The 15496-nt window shown below is 38.0% G+C and overlaps 1 protein-coding gene across 2 annotated transcripts in view; it reads right to left on the bottom strand.

Moving 5' to 3' along the window:
* Positions 1-15496, bottom strand: part of SAMHD1 (SAM and HD domain containing deoxynucleoside triphosphate triphosphohydrolase 1) — a 54258-nt gene that overhangs the window by 30134 nt on the left and 8628 nt on the right. For both annotated transcript variants that reach the window (XR_012473702.1, XM_074212006.1), the window contains exons 3-6: positions 14994-15054; positions 9921-10081; positions 8394-8509; positions 5809-5879 (exon numbers count right to left, since the gene is read on the bottom strand). Coding sequence is in view for 1 of the 2 variants with exons in the window: in XM_074212006.1 (XP_074068107.1) it covers positions 5809-5879; positions 8394-8509; positions 9921-10081; positions 14994-15054 (409 nt within the window). In the remaining variant the exon portion in view is untranslated. The remainder of the gene's footprint in view (positions 1-5808; positions 5880-8393; positions 8510-9920; positions 10082-14993; positions 15055-15496) is intronic.

Raw genomic sequence — 15496 nt, 5'->3', positions numbered from 1 at the left:
CAGCAAGCATTTGGAAGCCAACATCTCCCAGGGATTGTGCAAAGTACCAGGGATAGAAAATTAATTCCCTTCCTGTCCTAAGGAAGTTCAATTTAGTTCAATTTTTCCTGGGTGATACATGTTCACAAATGAGTCAATACAGAGGCTCACCCTACCAAGTGGGGAAAGCCAGAAGGTCCTGCTTGAGGAGGTGGGGCTTGAGCTCTGCCATGGAAGTGGGGTGTTCCAAGCACAGGGTTTGGAGGGTGAGGATTTGGGGTTCAAGAGAGGGGCTGTCATGGAAGAGGAATGGCAGATGGGCCCATCTGGCTACACTGGGGAGCATCCCAAGGGGAGAAAGGATACAAGTTGGAGCCAGGCCATGATGGGCTTTTAAATGCTCAGTACTGAAGTTTATAATATTATTTTAAAGGCAGAGGAGGTAGAATAAAGTTCAGTTTCCAAGATAATCTTCAGCCTGCCTCAGTAATAAAAAACAGATCCCACCCTCACCCCCAAGTGCTGCAATTAGACAACAGGCAACATTGCAGTTCCACTACATGAAGAGGATTCTCTCTCTCCATCTCCACCTCTTACTGGCCCTGGGACTCACTGTGTCTGCCTCAGTCTCCTCAACTGTAAAATGGCAGATAATAGTAATAGCCCCTCCTTCACAGGGTTGTAAGAATCAGGAGATAACATTTATTAAGCTTTTGGCACATGGTGAGAGCTCAATAGAAACTTATTCCCCTCTCCATCTCCTTGCAAACCCATTCTCTGTCCTCAATGTAATTTCTGGTCCAGGGGTTCTTAGGGTTTTTTGGAGGCATGGGTCTTTTCCGGCAGCCTGGTGAATCCTTTATCCCTATTCTCAACAGGATATTTTTAAATTTGTAAAATAAAATACATAGGGTTACAAAGAAATTCAATTATAGATTAGGAGCTGGATGGTGAAGTAGATAGAACATGGGGCCTAGAGCAATCATTTAACCCTCTCTGCCTCAGTTTCCTCATCTGTAAAATGAGCTGGAGAAGGAAATGGCAAGTCATTCCAGTATCTCTGCCAAGAAAACCCCAAATGGAGTAATGAAGTCAGATACACAACTGACTGAACAATAAAATTATTCTGAAATAATTTATCAAAATTTTAAAAATTCATGGAAGCCAAGTTAAAATCTTTTGGTTTAGCCCATCCAATGTTCCCTACGAGTCATTATTCAGCTCTAGTCTCTGTTACCCTTTTCCACCTTGAGTTCCAGTCAATCCATTCAACTCTACACTGTCCTCTATCCCAGGGTCCCAAGTCCTTTGCCCTTCTGTATTACCACTGCCCCATGGGTCTTTCCCCAACTAACTCTGGATTACTCTCAGCACCTGTCTTATCTGCTGTTAGTTGTTTCTGACAGCTGTTGGAGGAAATCATATAAATTGCAGAATGGTCCAATGAAAATTTATTTTATCTAATCTCACTTCACTTCATTACTTCAAAGCAATCTTTGTAATCTTCCCCAATTGACTCCTACAACAAATATTTGTACCAAATTTCCTCTTCCCTCAAATTAGAGAAAACTATTTTCACCTGCAATTCCCTCAAAATCTACTTCTTTGTGCCACTCTAAGGGGGGGGGGGAGGCTCTTCTCTTTGTCAATACCAAATCCCTGTACTTGTATCCTTAGTCCCATCCCTGCCCATATTCTGTAAGAGTTTGCTCCCCTATCTTATTTGCTGTATGCCCACCACACACACACACACACACACACACATCCCTTTAATCTCTCTTTATCCACTAACTCATTCCCTGATGCTTATAAACATGTCCAAATATCCCACAAATACCTTAAACTAGGGGCAGTAACCTTTTTTTTTTTCTGCCAAGGGTCATTTGGATATTTATAACATCATTCACAGGCCATACATAATTATCAACTTAAAAAGTAGCCTGATATATTTGGTCAAACATTTAATTAATTCACCCCTTAAAAACTCCTAGATTTATTGAATTTTGAGTTCTGCCTGCAATTGCTGCCACAGCCTGGCCCCTACCTTAAACAATTAAACAAACCCTAATCTCTCATTAAGCTTCCCCTTAAGCTATTATTCTATTTATCTTTTTCTTTCACAGACCAACTTCTATAAAAACCATCTATACATTCTGCCTCCATTTTTCTCCTCTCCAACTTCCTTCTCAGTCTTGCAATCTGGTTTTTGTGGTGACTATTTCATTGAAACTGTGCATCGAAAGTTACCAGTGAGCTCATAATTGCATAATTAGCACTGCATTAACAAATAATCCTTTTTTAATAGTCCTCCAACTCTTGCTGGCCTGGGGGCAGCCTTGGATTCAGAAAGCCTATTTGAATTAGATTCAACCTCTGGGATATTCTAGGAAATTGAAAGCTTTGATGATAAGCCTAGCAATGGACTGTGTCCATCATCTGATAGCCAACCTAGCTAAGTGTGGAGAGGCTTGTAACTACATCACCATCCACAGAAAGTGGTTAAAATTTGCAAAGATGGGTTATCACAGTTCTTTTGAAATTACGAATATTGTTAAATATTGTTACAAAATACATTAACTTCAATAAGTTTACTAATAGCTACAATTAATATGGCACTTCAAAGATTTGTAAAATGCTTACACAAATACCATCTGATTTTCTTCTCACAAAAAACCTGGGAGGTAGGTGCTATTGCTATACCTTTTCACAGATGAGGAATCAGAGTAGACAAGAGGTTATGTGACTGGCCAAGGGTCACAGAGCTATTAAGTCTCTGAGAATGGATTTGAACTCAAGTCCTCCTGACTCCAGATCCAGTGCTCTATAAACTGTCACTTAGCTACAAATGGACAAAATTTGGCAGTGCTGGCATATTGAATAGAGGGCTTGTGGTAGCCCTTGCTCTGACATATAATGTGTGCAACCCTAGGAAAGTCATTTGATTTCTCTGTGAGCTGGATAACTCTCTAGGACTACAAAGTGCAGAACAGTTCTGCTGATCTGGGCTGGTAGAGGGAGTTTACAGACCAGAAGTTCTCTACACTGAGATAAAATCAGTCAGAGACAGGGGGCAGTACAGCTAGGTGGCACAGTGGATAGAGCACCAACCCTGGAGTCAGGAGGACCTGAGTTCAAATTTGATCTTAGACACTTAATAATTATCTAGCTGTGTGACCTTGGGCAATCACTTAACTCCATTGCCTTGTTAAAAAAATCAGTCTTGGGGAAATGTGAATTTTCATTATCTTTCACATAGTTGGTACTCAATAAACTGCTGTTGAATGAAGAAATTTATTATGGAAAGGCCATTATTTCCAATTTCAAAATATATGTGTTTTAAATGTTCTAGTCTGTTAAGTGACATGTTTACTTTGAAAGATAGTAAACTTATGGGATTTTTAGGAAATCTTTGCTTTAGTCAGACAGAATCTTACAAAGGAAAAGCATCTGCCTAAAGGGGCACCAAAACTGAACATATAAAATAAATTAGTCAGACAAAATTAGTAATGTCTCAGAAGCAGCTGATTGTTTATGGGCATCAATATATTTTACAAGAAATATTATTTCAGGGGAAGCTAAGTGGCACAGTGGATAGAGCACCAGCACTGGAGTCAGGAGTACCTGAGTTCAAATCCAGCCTCAGACACTTAATAATAATTACCTAGCTGTGTGGCCTTGGGCAAGCCACTTAACCCCATTAGCCTTGCAAAAACTTAAAGAAAAAAGAAATATTATTTCAACATTTCATTAAATATGTACTAAGTCCTTACCCTTTCCCATCAATTTTCATTAATTTTAAGTCACATTTGACAAAAAAATAAACAAAAAAAATAACCCCAGAACTTGATCACTCATTTCATTCATTACATTTTACTCCAAATACCTTTGCAAAAATAAAAAATCACTAAATCAGAGAAGGAATGGATGCTTGAGATCACATAGCTCAGACACTTCATTTTATTCTTGAGGGAACTGAGGCCCAGAGATGCCAAAGAACTTGCCTGAGCTTGCACAGCTAATTAGCAGGAAAGTTCTATCTAGGGTCCACGCCCCAAAATCCACTTTTAAAGGAGAAATATGTGCTACCACTCATGTGCAAAAGGAAGGGTAGAGACCTGGAGCCAATTCTAAAAGTAGTTCTAAAAATTCTGGAAGGGTCCTCCGAGGTGAAAATTCCTTCCCTACTTGAGCTTCAACACCCCACCAACGGACATTTCATAGGATCACTGACATGTAATTGGAAGAAACCCTGAGCTCATCTTGTCCAACCCTCTTGTTGGGTTCCAAACCATCCATCCAAAGGAGGAGGAAGTAGAAAGTGAGGCCCCAGAGAAGTTAGGTGATTTGCTCAGGGTCACACAACTGAGAAGTGACAGAGCCAGGACTAGGCTCCAGGTTCAAACTTCACATTATTCTCCCATTAACAAATTGCTATAATTGATCTTTCTTTTTAGTAATTAACATATTCTCATTTGAGAAAAGCAGTATGTAAGGCGGAGGGGAGAACGTAGAGAACCTGGAGCCAGAAGACCTTGATTCAAGTTCTGACAAAGATATCTTAACTAGAGGAATGACCTTAGCAAAATCATTTGACTTTTTTCAGTTTCAGCTTCTTCACTGATAAAATTGAGAGAAGACTTGAACCATGTCCCTGCCTACCTCACAGGGTGACCTGAGGAAAGCATTTTATAAACCTGAAATGTGCTAGATAAATGTGAATTATAACTAACTTGTAATTTGGTCAATTGTGCACATTTCACCTGTCCTACTAGGTTTTAAGTCCATAACCAAAGAATCCTAGAGGTCCAAAAGTCATAATATCTGGGGCTCCATGACTAACAAGTTCATCATTGGGTAGAATATCTCCAGCGGGCGACACCTTATCTTCTAAGGACACCTTTAATTGTTGTCATTTTCACTTATATCAAGAGGAAATCTGCTTCCCTATAATTTCTTCCCATTGTTCTGCCTTTTTTTGGGAGGGGGGTCAAACATAATAAATCTAATCTCTTTTTTTCTATGACATTTAGTTTTATTTTATTCTCTAGAAATAATTTATTTGTAGATTTCTATTTATTTATTTAATCCAACTTTAAAATGAGCTGTACCAAAACTCTTAGGGTTTAACTATAAACCATTCAATTTACAAAAAGTCAATTTAATACCCTTGACCCACAGGATATACCTCAAGAAGGTCATTGACAAAATAAGTCCTCAAATACAGCTAATTATTAATATTGGCACTTTTAATGATAGCAAAAAAACTTGAAACAAAGTTTCCCAAATTGGGAAACAGCTGAACAAGCTATATAGTGCACAAATGTAGAGGAATATGTCAGGGCTTTAAGAAATGAAAAAATATGATGACTACAAAGAAGTACAGGAAGACACAGAAACTAAAGAAAAGTGAAGGACACAAATCCATGAAAACAAAATATAAAATGATGACAAGGAAAATACCAAAAAAAAAATCAAAACTGAATGCAGGAAAATTATGATTTAACTTGGTCCCCCCCAAAATATATGTGAATATCCATCTCCTGCTTCTTTTCAGAGGCAGGAGGTCTGCTGAGGAACACTACCTAAATATCACACTTCTTTGCTGTGGGGGTTAATTTTTTAACTTATTTTGTGGCCCAGGAGGTCTGCTCCTTCCCTCCCTCCCTCCAGGTTTTCCAAGTGTTCTTTATGTGTTGTCTTCCCTCATCAGAAGGTAAACCCTCTGAGGGTTTGCTTGTATATGTATCCCCAGATCTTTGTACAGTGTCTGGGTAAGTACTTTATGCTTCATCTACTTATTCTATATGAAAACATGACTATATCACATACCTTCCAATTCAACTCTGGGCGAGCAAGGGGAATAAACCTTCCATCAAACATATGTGAAAATGGTCCATGGCCTTAAAAAGAAGAGAAGAAACACCTGTTCATATGACTGAAAAGAACATTCATTTTCCCCATTCTTTTTTTAGGTTTTTTTTTTTTAGCAAGGCAAATGGGGTTAAAGTGGCTTGCCCAAGGCCATAGGGCTAGGTAATTATTAAGTGTCTGAGACCGGATTTGAACCCAGGTACTCCTGACTCCAGGGCCGGTGCTTTGTCCACTGTGCCACCTAGCCGTCCCTCCCTATTTTTTTTCAATAAAACTTAATTTCAATCTTTTAAAAGATCCATGGCCTCAACAATACATATCATAACTTCTCCAGGCTTAAGAAGACAAAAGTCTTTTCAAGATGCTGTGATCAAAATACTTCATTACTTAAGGGCTAACTTTTTTTAACTTATTTTTTCTCAATTACATGTAAAATCAATTTAAAAAATTTTGAGTTTCAAACTCTTTTCCTCTCTTCCATTACCTAGCTTGAGAAGGCAAGCAATTTGAGATAGATTATATATGAGCAGCCATGCAAAACATATTTCCATATTAGCCTATTATAAAAGAAAACAGACAAAAAAATTTAAGAAGAAAAATTTAAAAAGTATGCATTGATCTGCATTCAGACTCCATCAGTTCTTTCTCTGAAGGTTGGTAGTATATTTCATCGTGATGAGTCCTTTAGAATTACCTTACATCACTGAACTGACTATAGTAGGTAAGTCTTTCATAGTTGATCAATATTGCTGTTAGTATGTACAGGTTCTACTTATCACTTTATTTTGCATATGTCTTTTTAGGCTTTTCTGAAACCATCCCCTCCTCATTTCTTACAGTACAATTAGTTTTCCATCACAATCATATATATATCACAACTTATTTAGCCATTCTGCAATTGATGGGTATCCCCTCACTTTTCAATTCTTTGCCACCCAAAAAGAACTTCAATAGTTTTGTACATAAAATTTCTTTTCTTCTTTCTTTGATCTCTTATGGATACAGACCTGCAGAGCAGTCTACAATGCTGGTCAGAGGGAACACAGAGTTTTGTGGTCCTTTGGGTAGTGTTCTGAAGGATTCTCCAGAATGCTTGGACCAGTTTACAACTCCACCAAGAGTACACTATGTCCCTATTTTCCCACATTGCTTTAGCATGTCATTTCCCTTTTCTGTTATATTAGGCAATCTGATAGATATGAGGTGGCACCTCAGGTTGAAGCTCTCCAATTACTCATGCTTTGGAGCATTTTTTTCATTGGACTAGTGATTGCTTTGATTTCCTCTTCTGAAACTAATTATATCCTTTGACCATTTATCAATTGCAGAATGACGGGCAAACTTTCTGGGGTAATCTGTTCCAAACATAGACTCAGTCTATGGCCTGTGAGAGACATTTCTTTCTATCATTTAGGGGAGGGCTGTCCAACATGCAGCTGTAGGGAACTTTTATGTGGGCCCCCTATAGTTTAATAAATGTTTTAGGGAAGGTCAAACTACCCCCTCAGGGCTCTCACTAAAATGGCAAATCAAAATATACTGTCTATTGTTTCAATTAAAAACTTTTAAAAGTAAGGTTGGACAGCCCTAACCTAGGGATTCACAGGAAAGAGTGAGCTATGCTCACTAGAGAACTAGACTTCCTCACAAGACATATCTCTTTCAGTGCCAGCTTCTCAAATAGTGGCAAGAATATTTTAGATTGTCCACAGGGTTATTAATATCACAAATAACAAGGATAACCAATCCTTTTTTACATTCCTAAGGGCTGTTGTTTAACTTTACACCTGCATCTATTAGTGGGAGTGAGAAATTCCCCCTAGCACCCTTCACTGAGAATAATTCTGTTCAAAAAATCTCGGGAAGCCTGAACAAAAGACAGAAGGATTCGGAAGAGTAGGAAGCTAAGTATCAAATATCCCCAGTCATACTGATCAGAAGACTTTTGCTACCCAACTGATTCATTTTTTTTTTTCACAAGATTTATTTTTAAAAGGCAATGGGATTAAGTGGCTTGTCCAAGGCCACACAGCTAGGCAATTATTAAGTGTTTGAGGCTGCATTTGAACTCAGGTACTCCTGACCAATGCTGGTGCTCTAACCACTATACCACCTAGCTGCCCTGTCCAACTGATTCTTTAGCCCAGTTAACTGTGGCAGCAATGATCAACCTAGGCTACAGGTCTTGCCCATGTATACCAAAAATGCCAAGGGAAACTGAGACTATTTTTTATGCCGATAGTCACCAAGGTATTACAAGGAGAACTTAGGATGCTCTTAAACTCTAGACTCCTCACTTGGTTGGTGTCTAATAATAAAAGAGCAATAATAAAATCCCTCAATACTTCTGTAAATACGTGTTTTTACATGTCAGCTCCTGGGGTGGTTAAGTGGAGCAGTGAATAGAGCACTGGCCTGTAGTCAGGAGTGCCTGAGTTCAAATCCAGCCTCATACACTTAATAAGCCACTTAACCCCATTTGCCTTACAAAAACCTAAAAAAAAAATACATGTCAGCTCCTCTGGCTCCTTGCACATGTTTACCCAGATCATGACAGAGCCCAGCAATCTGAACACAAAGTATATCCTGCTCAGTTATTTGTAGTTCAGGCTGTTTTCCTTGTAGTTCACGGACCAGACATCCCGCTAGATATCCAACACTGTGAAGCAAGAAGAAAATAAAATCTCATTTTGGGAGGCATTAATCAAGAATGTATCTTTGCTACATATAATTCCATATGACTTTTGATCAGTTAGCAGTTATACCTTTCCCTACAAACCATTATGACAGTCAAGGACCATAATTAGGGCAAAGGTATTCTATGTTTCAAATTACTCTTTTCTTCAGATCTCAAAGGACAGTAATCCAGCCTGTTCCATTTGTTTCACTTCTGTAGAGCAGAAAAATTTTTTATCCTGGGGTCCTGAATTTTTTTTTTGATAATTATAGTTCACAATCAGGTTTTTTGGTAATATTATATATTTTATTTTGTACACTTAAAAATATTTTTTGAGGAGTCTAAAAGATTTCACCACACTGTCAAATGGATTCATAACACAAACAAAAATGTTAAAAATTCTGTTTCAGAGTAACCTTAAAACTCTAATCCCCCTCAATTATAACAAGTGGACAAGAATATATATAAGAGTAATCCAAAAAAGGGCACTTTTCTGTATAATTTTCTGAATTCAGAGTTCAATATGAGTTACATAATCATACTCTAATAACTGACATGACAACATATAATAAAATTAGATTATAAAGAAATTTTTTAAAAGAGAAATTGGAAACTGTCTACACTTCCTGAAGAACATTTCCTTCATGCTGTGGAGAAAAAGAAAAATTTTTTTTTAATTTTTTGAAATTTTTTTAAAAATTTATTTAAGGTAGTGGGGGTTAAGTGACTTGTAGAAGGTCACATAGGAAATTATTAGGTATTTGAAACCAGATGTGAATACAGGTCCTTCTGACTTAAGGACTGAAAAAGACAAATTCTAACATTGTTAGTGCTCTAATTTTGTCTTTCAAATTCATATTTTTCCTAAAACATCATTTAGTAGTTTGGTTTCAAAGGCTCAATTTATACAAACATAAGCAGATAGTAGAATAATTGAAGGACTTCATATGTATTCAATGAGAAGGTAAAAGAAAGAGGGTCTCTGAGGGGTGACTAGGTGGCGTAGTGGATAAAGCACTGGCCTTGGAGTCAGGAGTACCTGGGTTCAAATCCGGTCTCAGACACTTAATAATTACCTAGCTGTGTGGCCTTGGGCAAGCCACTTAACCCCATCTGCCTTGAAAAAAAAAAAAAGAGGGTCTCTGAAATACCGTGAAGATAAATTTTTCATTATTTCACCAGGCTAACCATAGTTCTCAGGAGATACACAAGTAGGAAACAAATCACATCCAAACAATGTTTAAATGTGATTGAAAGAACTCAGTTAAATACAATAGCTAAACTACTAAAACAGATAATCATAGTGGCCTTAACCATAAGGTCTTTGTAATGGAAACACTTGCAGAACCACTCATTCATAATACCTGTGTTTAGATGTATATTTCTTCCTTACCCAAGAGAATGTTCAAATCGGTTGTGTGAAGCACCTGGAAAAACATAGTAAGAACCTCCCAGCTGTTTAATATATCGAAGACGTTGAAATTGAGGTGTGTCAATGATTTTGATAAGAAGAGGGTGAAATTCTATATGGCCATGGACAGGATCATTAAATATCTGAAAAATGAAAAACATAATGAAATGAAAAACATTCATTACAAATCAAATTCAACAGAAAATTCATTTCCTTCATCTTTTGACTACCTTGGCTGATTAGTTTTAATTAGGGTAACCTTGAGTACCAATTAAAACCAAACTTCTCATTTGGATCACCTGTTCCTTTCAGTCAAATCATCACACTGGGTTAAAGTTACAAAATCTGTGTTCAACAGCAATACTGAAAAGCCAAGTACATTCAAAGAAAATATGACATTCCAGTTTAAGTTGTACAGCTGAATTAAAAATACAGTGTGAATACCACTACTGGGTCTATACCCTGAAGAGATGATGAAAAAGGGTAAAAACATCACTTGTACAAAAATATCCATAGCAGCCCTGTCTATGGTGGCAAAGAATTGGAAATCAAGTAAATAAATGTCCTTCAATTGGGGAATGGCTTAGCAAATTGTGGTATAAGTATGTCATGGAACACTAGTGTTCTATTAGAGACCAAGAGGGATGGGAATTAGAAACCTGGAGGGATCTGCATGAACTGATGCCGAGTGAGATGAGCAGAACCAGAAAAAGACTGTGCATCCAAACAGCAACATGGGGGTGATGATCAACCTTGATGGACTTGCTCATTCCATCAGTGCAACAATCAGGGACAGTATGGGGCTGTCTGCAATACAGAATACCATCTGTATCCATAGAGAGAATTGTGGAGTTTGAACAAAGACCAAGGACTATTACCTTTAATTTAGGGAAAAAACTGCTTTCTTATTACCTGATCTTTTACTTTATGTTTCTTCCTTAAGGATATGATTTCTCTCTCATCACATTCAATTTAGATCAATGTATACCACGGAAACAATATAAAGACTGGCAAATTGCCTTCTGTGGGTGGGGGTGGGGGGAGGGAAGTAAGATTAGGGGAAAAATTGTAAAACAAAATAAATGAAATCTTTGTAATTCAAAAAATAAAATAAAATAAAAATACAGCATGAAAAACTGCCAAAAGCTTCTAAGTCATTCATGATAACAGTGGTGATTCTGTTTATGTGTTAAGATTACCATTATGCATCTTCTATTAGAATGTTACCTCCTGAAGGCAGGGTCCATCTTGCTCTCTTATATTTGTAACCCCTGCATTTCATGTTGCCTGACACACTAGGCATATAAGCAAAGCTCACTTTATCTTCCTGTATTCTCTCTAAATGGATAAGCCCAGGTCTGAGTCTGTGATTTCAGTGTACCAGAAGTGAGGAGTGGTCCTGAGGGTTGGGAGATGTACTCAGTCAGAAGGGAGGCTGAGAGCCAGGTCACAAGACTCTGAGGACAGAATCAGGTTGCCTCTTTCAGATAAGAGGAATTAAATACACAATCCAGTGAATTTCAATTCTAAAAGTCTGAGCCTGTGAGCATGACTTCAAAGTGACTGTTGAGTGAATGAGGAACACATGGAGGGTAGTAGATTGATTGAAGAGACATGACCATGGTTTCCTGAATAACGAACCAGAATTCTTATCACTTCAACAATAGGGACGAACTCTAAGACTTGCTTCAAATCCCAAAGCTTGAGAGTCAGCACCAATCAAACAACAGTATGCAAGCATAACTTCTTGAATCTATACCTGATCACGAATAACATCCTTGTATAAACTTCCTTAGTTATTCCATAAAAGCTAGGATTGAATCTATAGGAGCTCATTGACTATTGCCACTTTTTCAAACATTGCCAATGACAATTGGAAGCTATGACATGGAAGCAGAAACGTGAGCGTCAGAATGGCAACTTTAGCCCAGGGTCTGGAGCAGTTTCTTCCATGCTACCAACTAAGGCACCAATCCTTTTAACCCTGCCTTTCATATACTATTCTGATATTGTTGTGGAAGACCCTAAAAAAAACAATCTTCCCAGGTTTTTAAAAGATCAGTGATCTCTCCGAGGATAACTGGAGTCTGATATGGAGGAGGTGACAAGCATAATTACAGAGGGCACTGTTGCCAACCCTAATGTGGCCAACAACAATTCATTGACAAGAGGGTATGGATCAAGGGGCTTGACTTTTTACATTGTATTGGAAAAACCAAAAGGACAGAATGTATAGTTTCAAGTATCAGTCAATGTTGCATGAAGTTCAAGAGCTAATTCCCAATGGAGAAGACAAAGGCAACAATTAAAAGAGTTATCTGCTGAGAAAGCTGACTCTGAGGTTCTGGCTAAACATTCAACAAGTTAACTCCTGTCCAACCTGATCCTGGAGCAGACTCACTGACCCTGACAGAGTCCTGGTCAACTATCTGTCAGTACAACAAGAATCAGCAATGAGCAACAAGAGGGTGGTCCAGGGCAGAAGGATGCAACTCCTCTTCCTTACCCCCTTCAAAGGAAAGTGTCCAAGTCCCTTCTGAACTACATTATCATCCTGAGCAGGACAAGTTTCCCCAAGCTGCAGAGCATCCTTAGCAACCTCTATGGGTCTGCAGGAATCCTATCAGGCCAGGATGCTGTGGAGACCACATAGAAGACGACTACATTCAGAGAGTCCTGTGAGAAAATTGAATGTGATTGCTAAGCACAAAGCTGCCCTCAGGAATGCAGACAACACAGAGTAGAGGGAAACTGTGGCTGACTGGAATGAAAAAACCAGAAAAGGGAAAGCAGTGAAGAGGTGTCCTGACCCTCATATGGGGCAGTGCCCTCCCTCCTTAGGGATCACAAACTCACCCAAAAACAGTCTCTCCTGCAAGTGGAGTTTGTGTATCCCCTTCCATTCATTAAATAGTTGGGGGAGGATGGGGAAACAACAAGGGGAAATGTCTCTTCTAAGCCCCTGGAGGTGTGCAAACAACAACTTTCCTGGTCCATGTGTAATACAACTTTTCCTGTGGTGGGGGGAGAGGTTCAGCTCTTCTGTGGCTAATTGTATACTCAGTTTATGACAAGTGTGTGTGTGTGTGTGTGTGTGTGTGTGTGTGTGTGTGTCTTTTCACCCCAAGGCAATGGGGTTAAATGACTTGCCCAAGGTCACACAGCTAGGTAATTATTAAGTGTCTTGAGGCTGGATTTGAACTCAGGTCCTCCTGACTCCAGGGCTGGTACTCTATCCACTGTGCCACCTAGCTGCCCCTACTGTGCTGTTTTTTTTACAAGTAGATAAGTTTGATCAATTTAAAAAAGAAAAATTAGAATTTTACAACATTATCATTTTTTCTGATCTTTCCTTCTACCTGTATACAGATTAGACAGATTTCTTCCTCCTACCATTTCTTTTTTCTTTTCTTTTTTTTTTTTTTAAGGATCAGCTTTCCTAGTTGCCTATGATCACTACCATTTGGGGGTTGTTTTAAAAATATTTATCAAAGTTTTAGTCACCAGTTTAACATTAAATCATTTTAAAGTATCAATTTAATATTCAATTACTAACTCAGGCAATTTTTCCAACTATTCCAGAGAATGTTACAGATCTGGAAAGTTCCTTAGGAGGAAGTTTGGTCTCAGTTAATATGCTAACAAGCTATCTATGACAGCACTTTAGGCAGGGATTGAGATACCAAAAGATTCTAGCTTTAGACCTGAAAGGAGAGCAGAGATCATCTAGCTCAGCTCCCTCATTTTACAGCTAAGGAAACTGAGGCCCAGAGAAGTAAGCAAATTCTTCTCAGATGACTCTGGCAGTACAGAAGAGAGCCAGGTCTTGAATATAGGTGATTTGACTCCAGGTTTGGCATTCCTGCTCCTGTATCATCTATTTCCCTTGGAGGATGTCCAAGATTTCAATTTTTTTTTAATGTCTATACTTTTTTCAAGCATATGGAAACTAGGGGCAGCTAGGACCTGAGTTCAAATCCAACCTCAGACACTTAATAATTACCTAGCTGTGTGACCTCAGGTAAGTTACTTAATTCCATTGCCTTGCCAAAAAAAAAAAAAAGGGAAACTAGCAGATTCCTAAGAGTTGTTAAGAGAACTTTAAAAGCTTTAGCTTCTCTAACAATGCTGGCTCTTGGGGCTGTGCTTTCTCCCAATCTATTGGGTTGTCCCTCCTGCTAGGCAAGTCTTTGTTTTTTCTTTCCAGTCCTTTGGTGATCTGTGTCTGAAGCTAGAAGACCTAACTCTTCCTAACTCCAGGCCCAGTACTTTCTCCAGTATAAGACCTAGCTAACATGACTGTTGACTCTAGTACTGCAAATTTCTCAATTTTTTAAAAAAGTAATAAATGCCACATTCAATACTTAGAATATCTGCTGAAAAGTACTGCTCATCCATAAAGCTAAGATACAGTAAGCAGTCCTAATACTTTAGTCTCATGCTTTAAAAAAAAACTAAACCCCCAAATTCCACTTCTATCTCCATTGAAGAAGGATTAGGAAGCTTCAATAAATATTAATAAGTTAAAATCTTGAAAAAAATCTTTCCTCTTTCTAAACCAGGGCTGTCCAAAATGTGGCTACATGGGGCCCATGGTGTGATTTTATTCGACCTGCCTATGAGTTAACTACCTGCTTTAATAAACAAAGCTGAACTACCACAGAGCTTCACTAAAATAGCAAATCAAAATATATAGTCTAATGTTTCAATAAAAACTCTTAAGAGTAAGGTTCTAAATAATGGAAGTTTGAATGAGGTGGAAAATGAAAAAAGAATTATATTTTTTTCTAGTGTATTCTAGTGTATAATGTATGTAAAATTAAAATTTACTAACAACTCAAACTTTATTAAAAAACAATATCTGGAATTTAGGCTATGGAAGAAAATATATGTATTGAACTTCTAAGAAAACATATTTTTACAAATTCTTAACAACTGAATGATAATCTTATTTCAGTAGCATATTTTACATTATTGAGAATGAACCTCAGGGAACCTCAGGTTTTCCAAATAGAGAATAATAAGATCTCACATTAAAAACTAACTCCCACTTACCTTCATTGTATAATTACAATTTTGTTGCTCCTCTATCTCTTCTAAAGACTTGGGAGAGTCACTAAAGATCAAAACACAATTTGTTAAATAAAGTCTGTGATATTGCTTAGGAATGATTCTTTCAAAAGCAAGTCAATTACTTACAGATCATTAAGAACAATTAATAGTTTAAATATCATCTCAATAAATCTCCCAAACAAGTAAGATTTCTAAGCTTACACACAGGCTAGTCAGATCGTTGATCTTTTCAGTCATCTAAAAGTTACACTGACAAAAAGCTACCTTTCCTTTGTATCCCCAATGAACTTTGATGATCAGCCCTGCAGTCGTCTGACTCTTCATGACCCTATTTGGGGTCCAGTAGGATCTGCCCTTTCCTTAGCTCCTTTCACAGATGAGTATACTGTGACTAGCAGATTGAGTGAATTACCCAGGCTCACAGCCAGTGAGTATCTGAAGTCAGACTTGATCTCAGGAAAATGAGTTTCCCACACTTGCAGTTC

Source organism: Macrotis lagotis, chromosome 1 (assembly GCF_037893015.1).
Source record: "Macrotis lagotis isolate mMagLag1 chromosome 1, bilby.v1.9.chrom.fasta, whole genome shotgun sequence".
NCBI classification, from domain to species: Eukaryota; Metazoa; Chordata; class Mammalia; order Peramelemorphia; family Peramelidae; genus Macrotis; species Macrotis lagotis.
The sequence above is the reverse complement of the archived record's forward strand: the minus strand, read 5'-3'. Positions and strand labels throughout refer to the sequence as shown.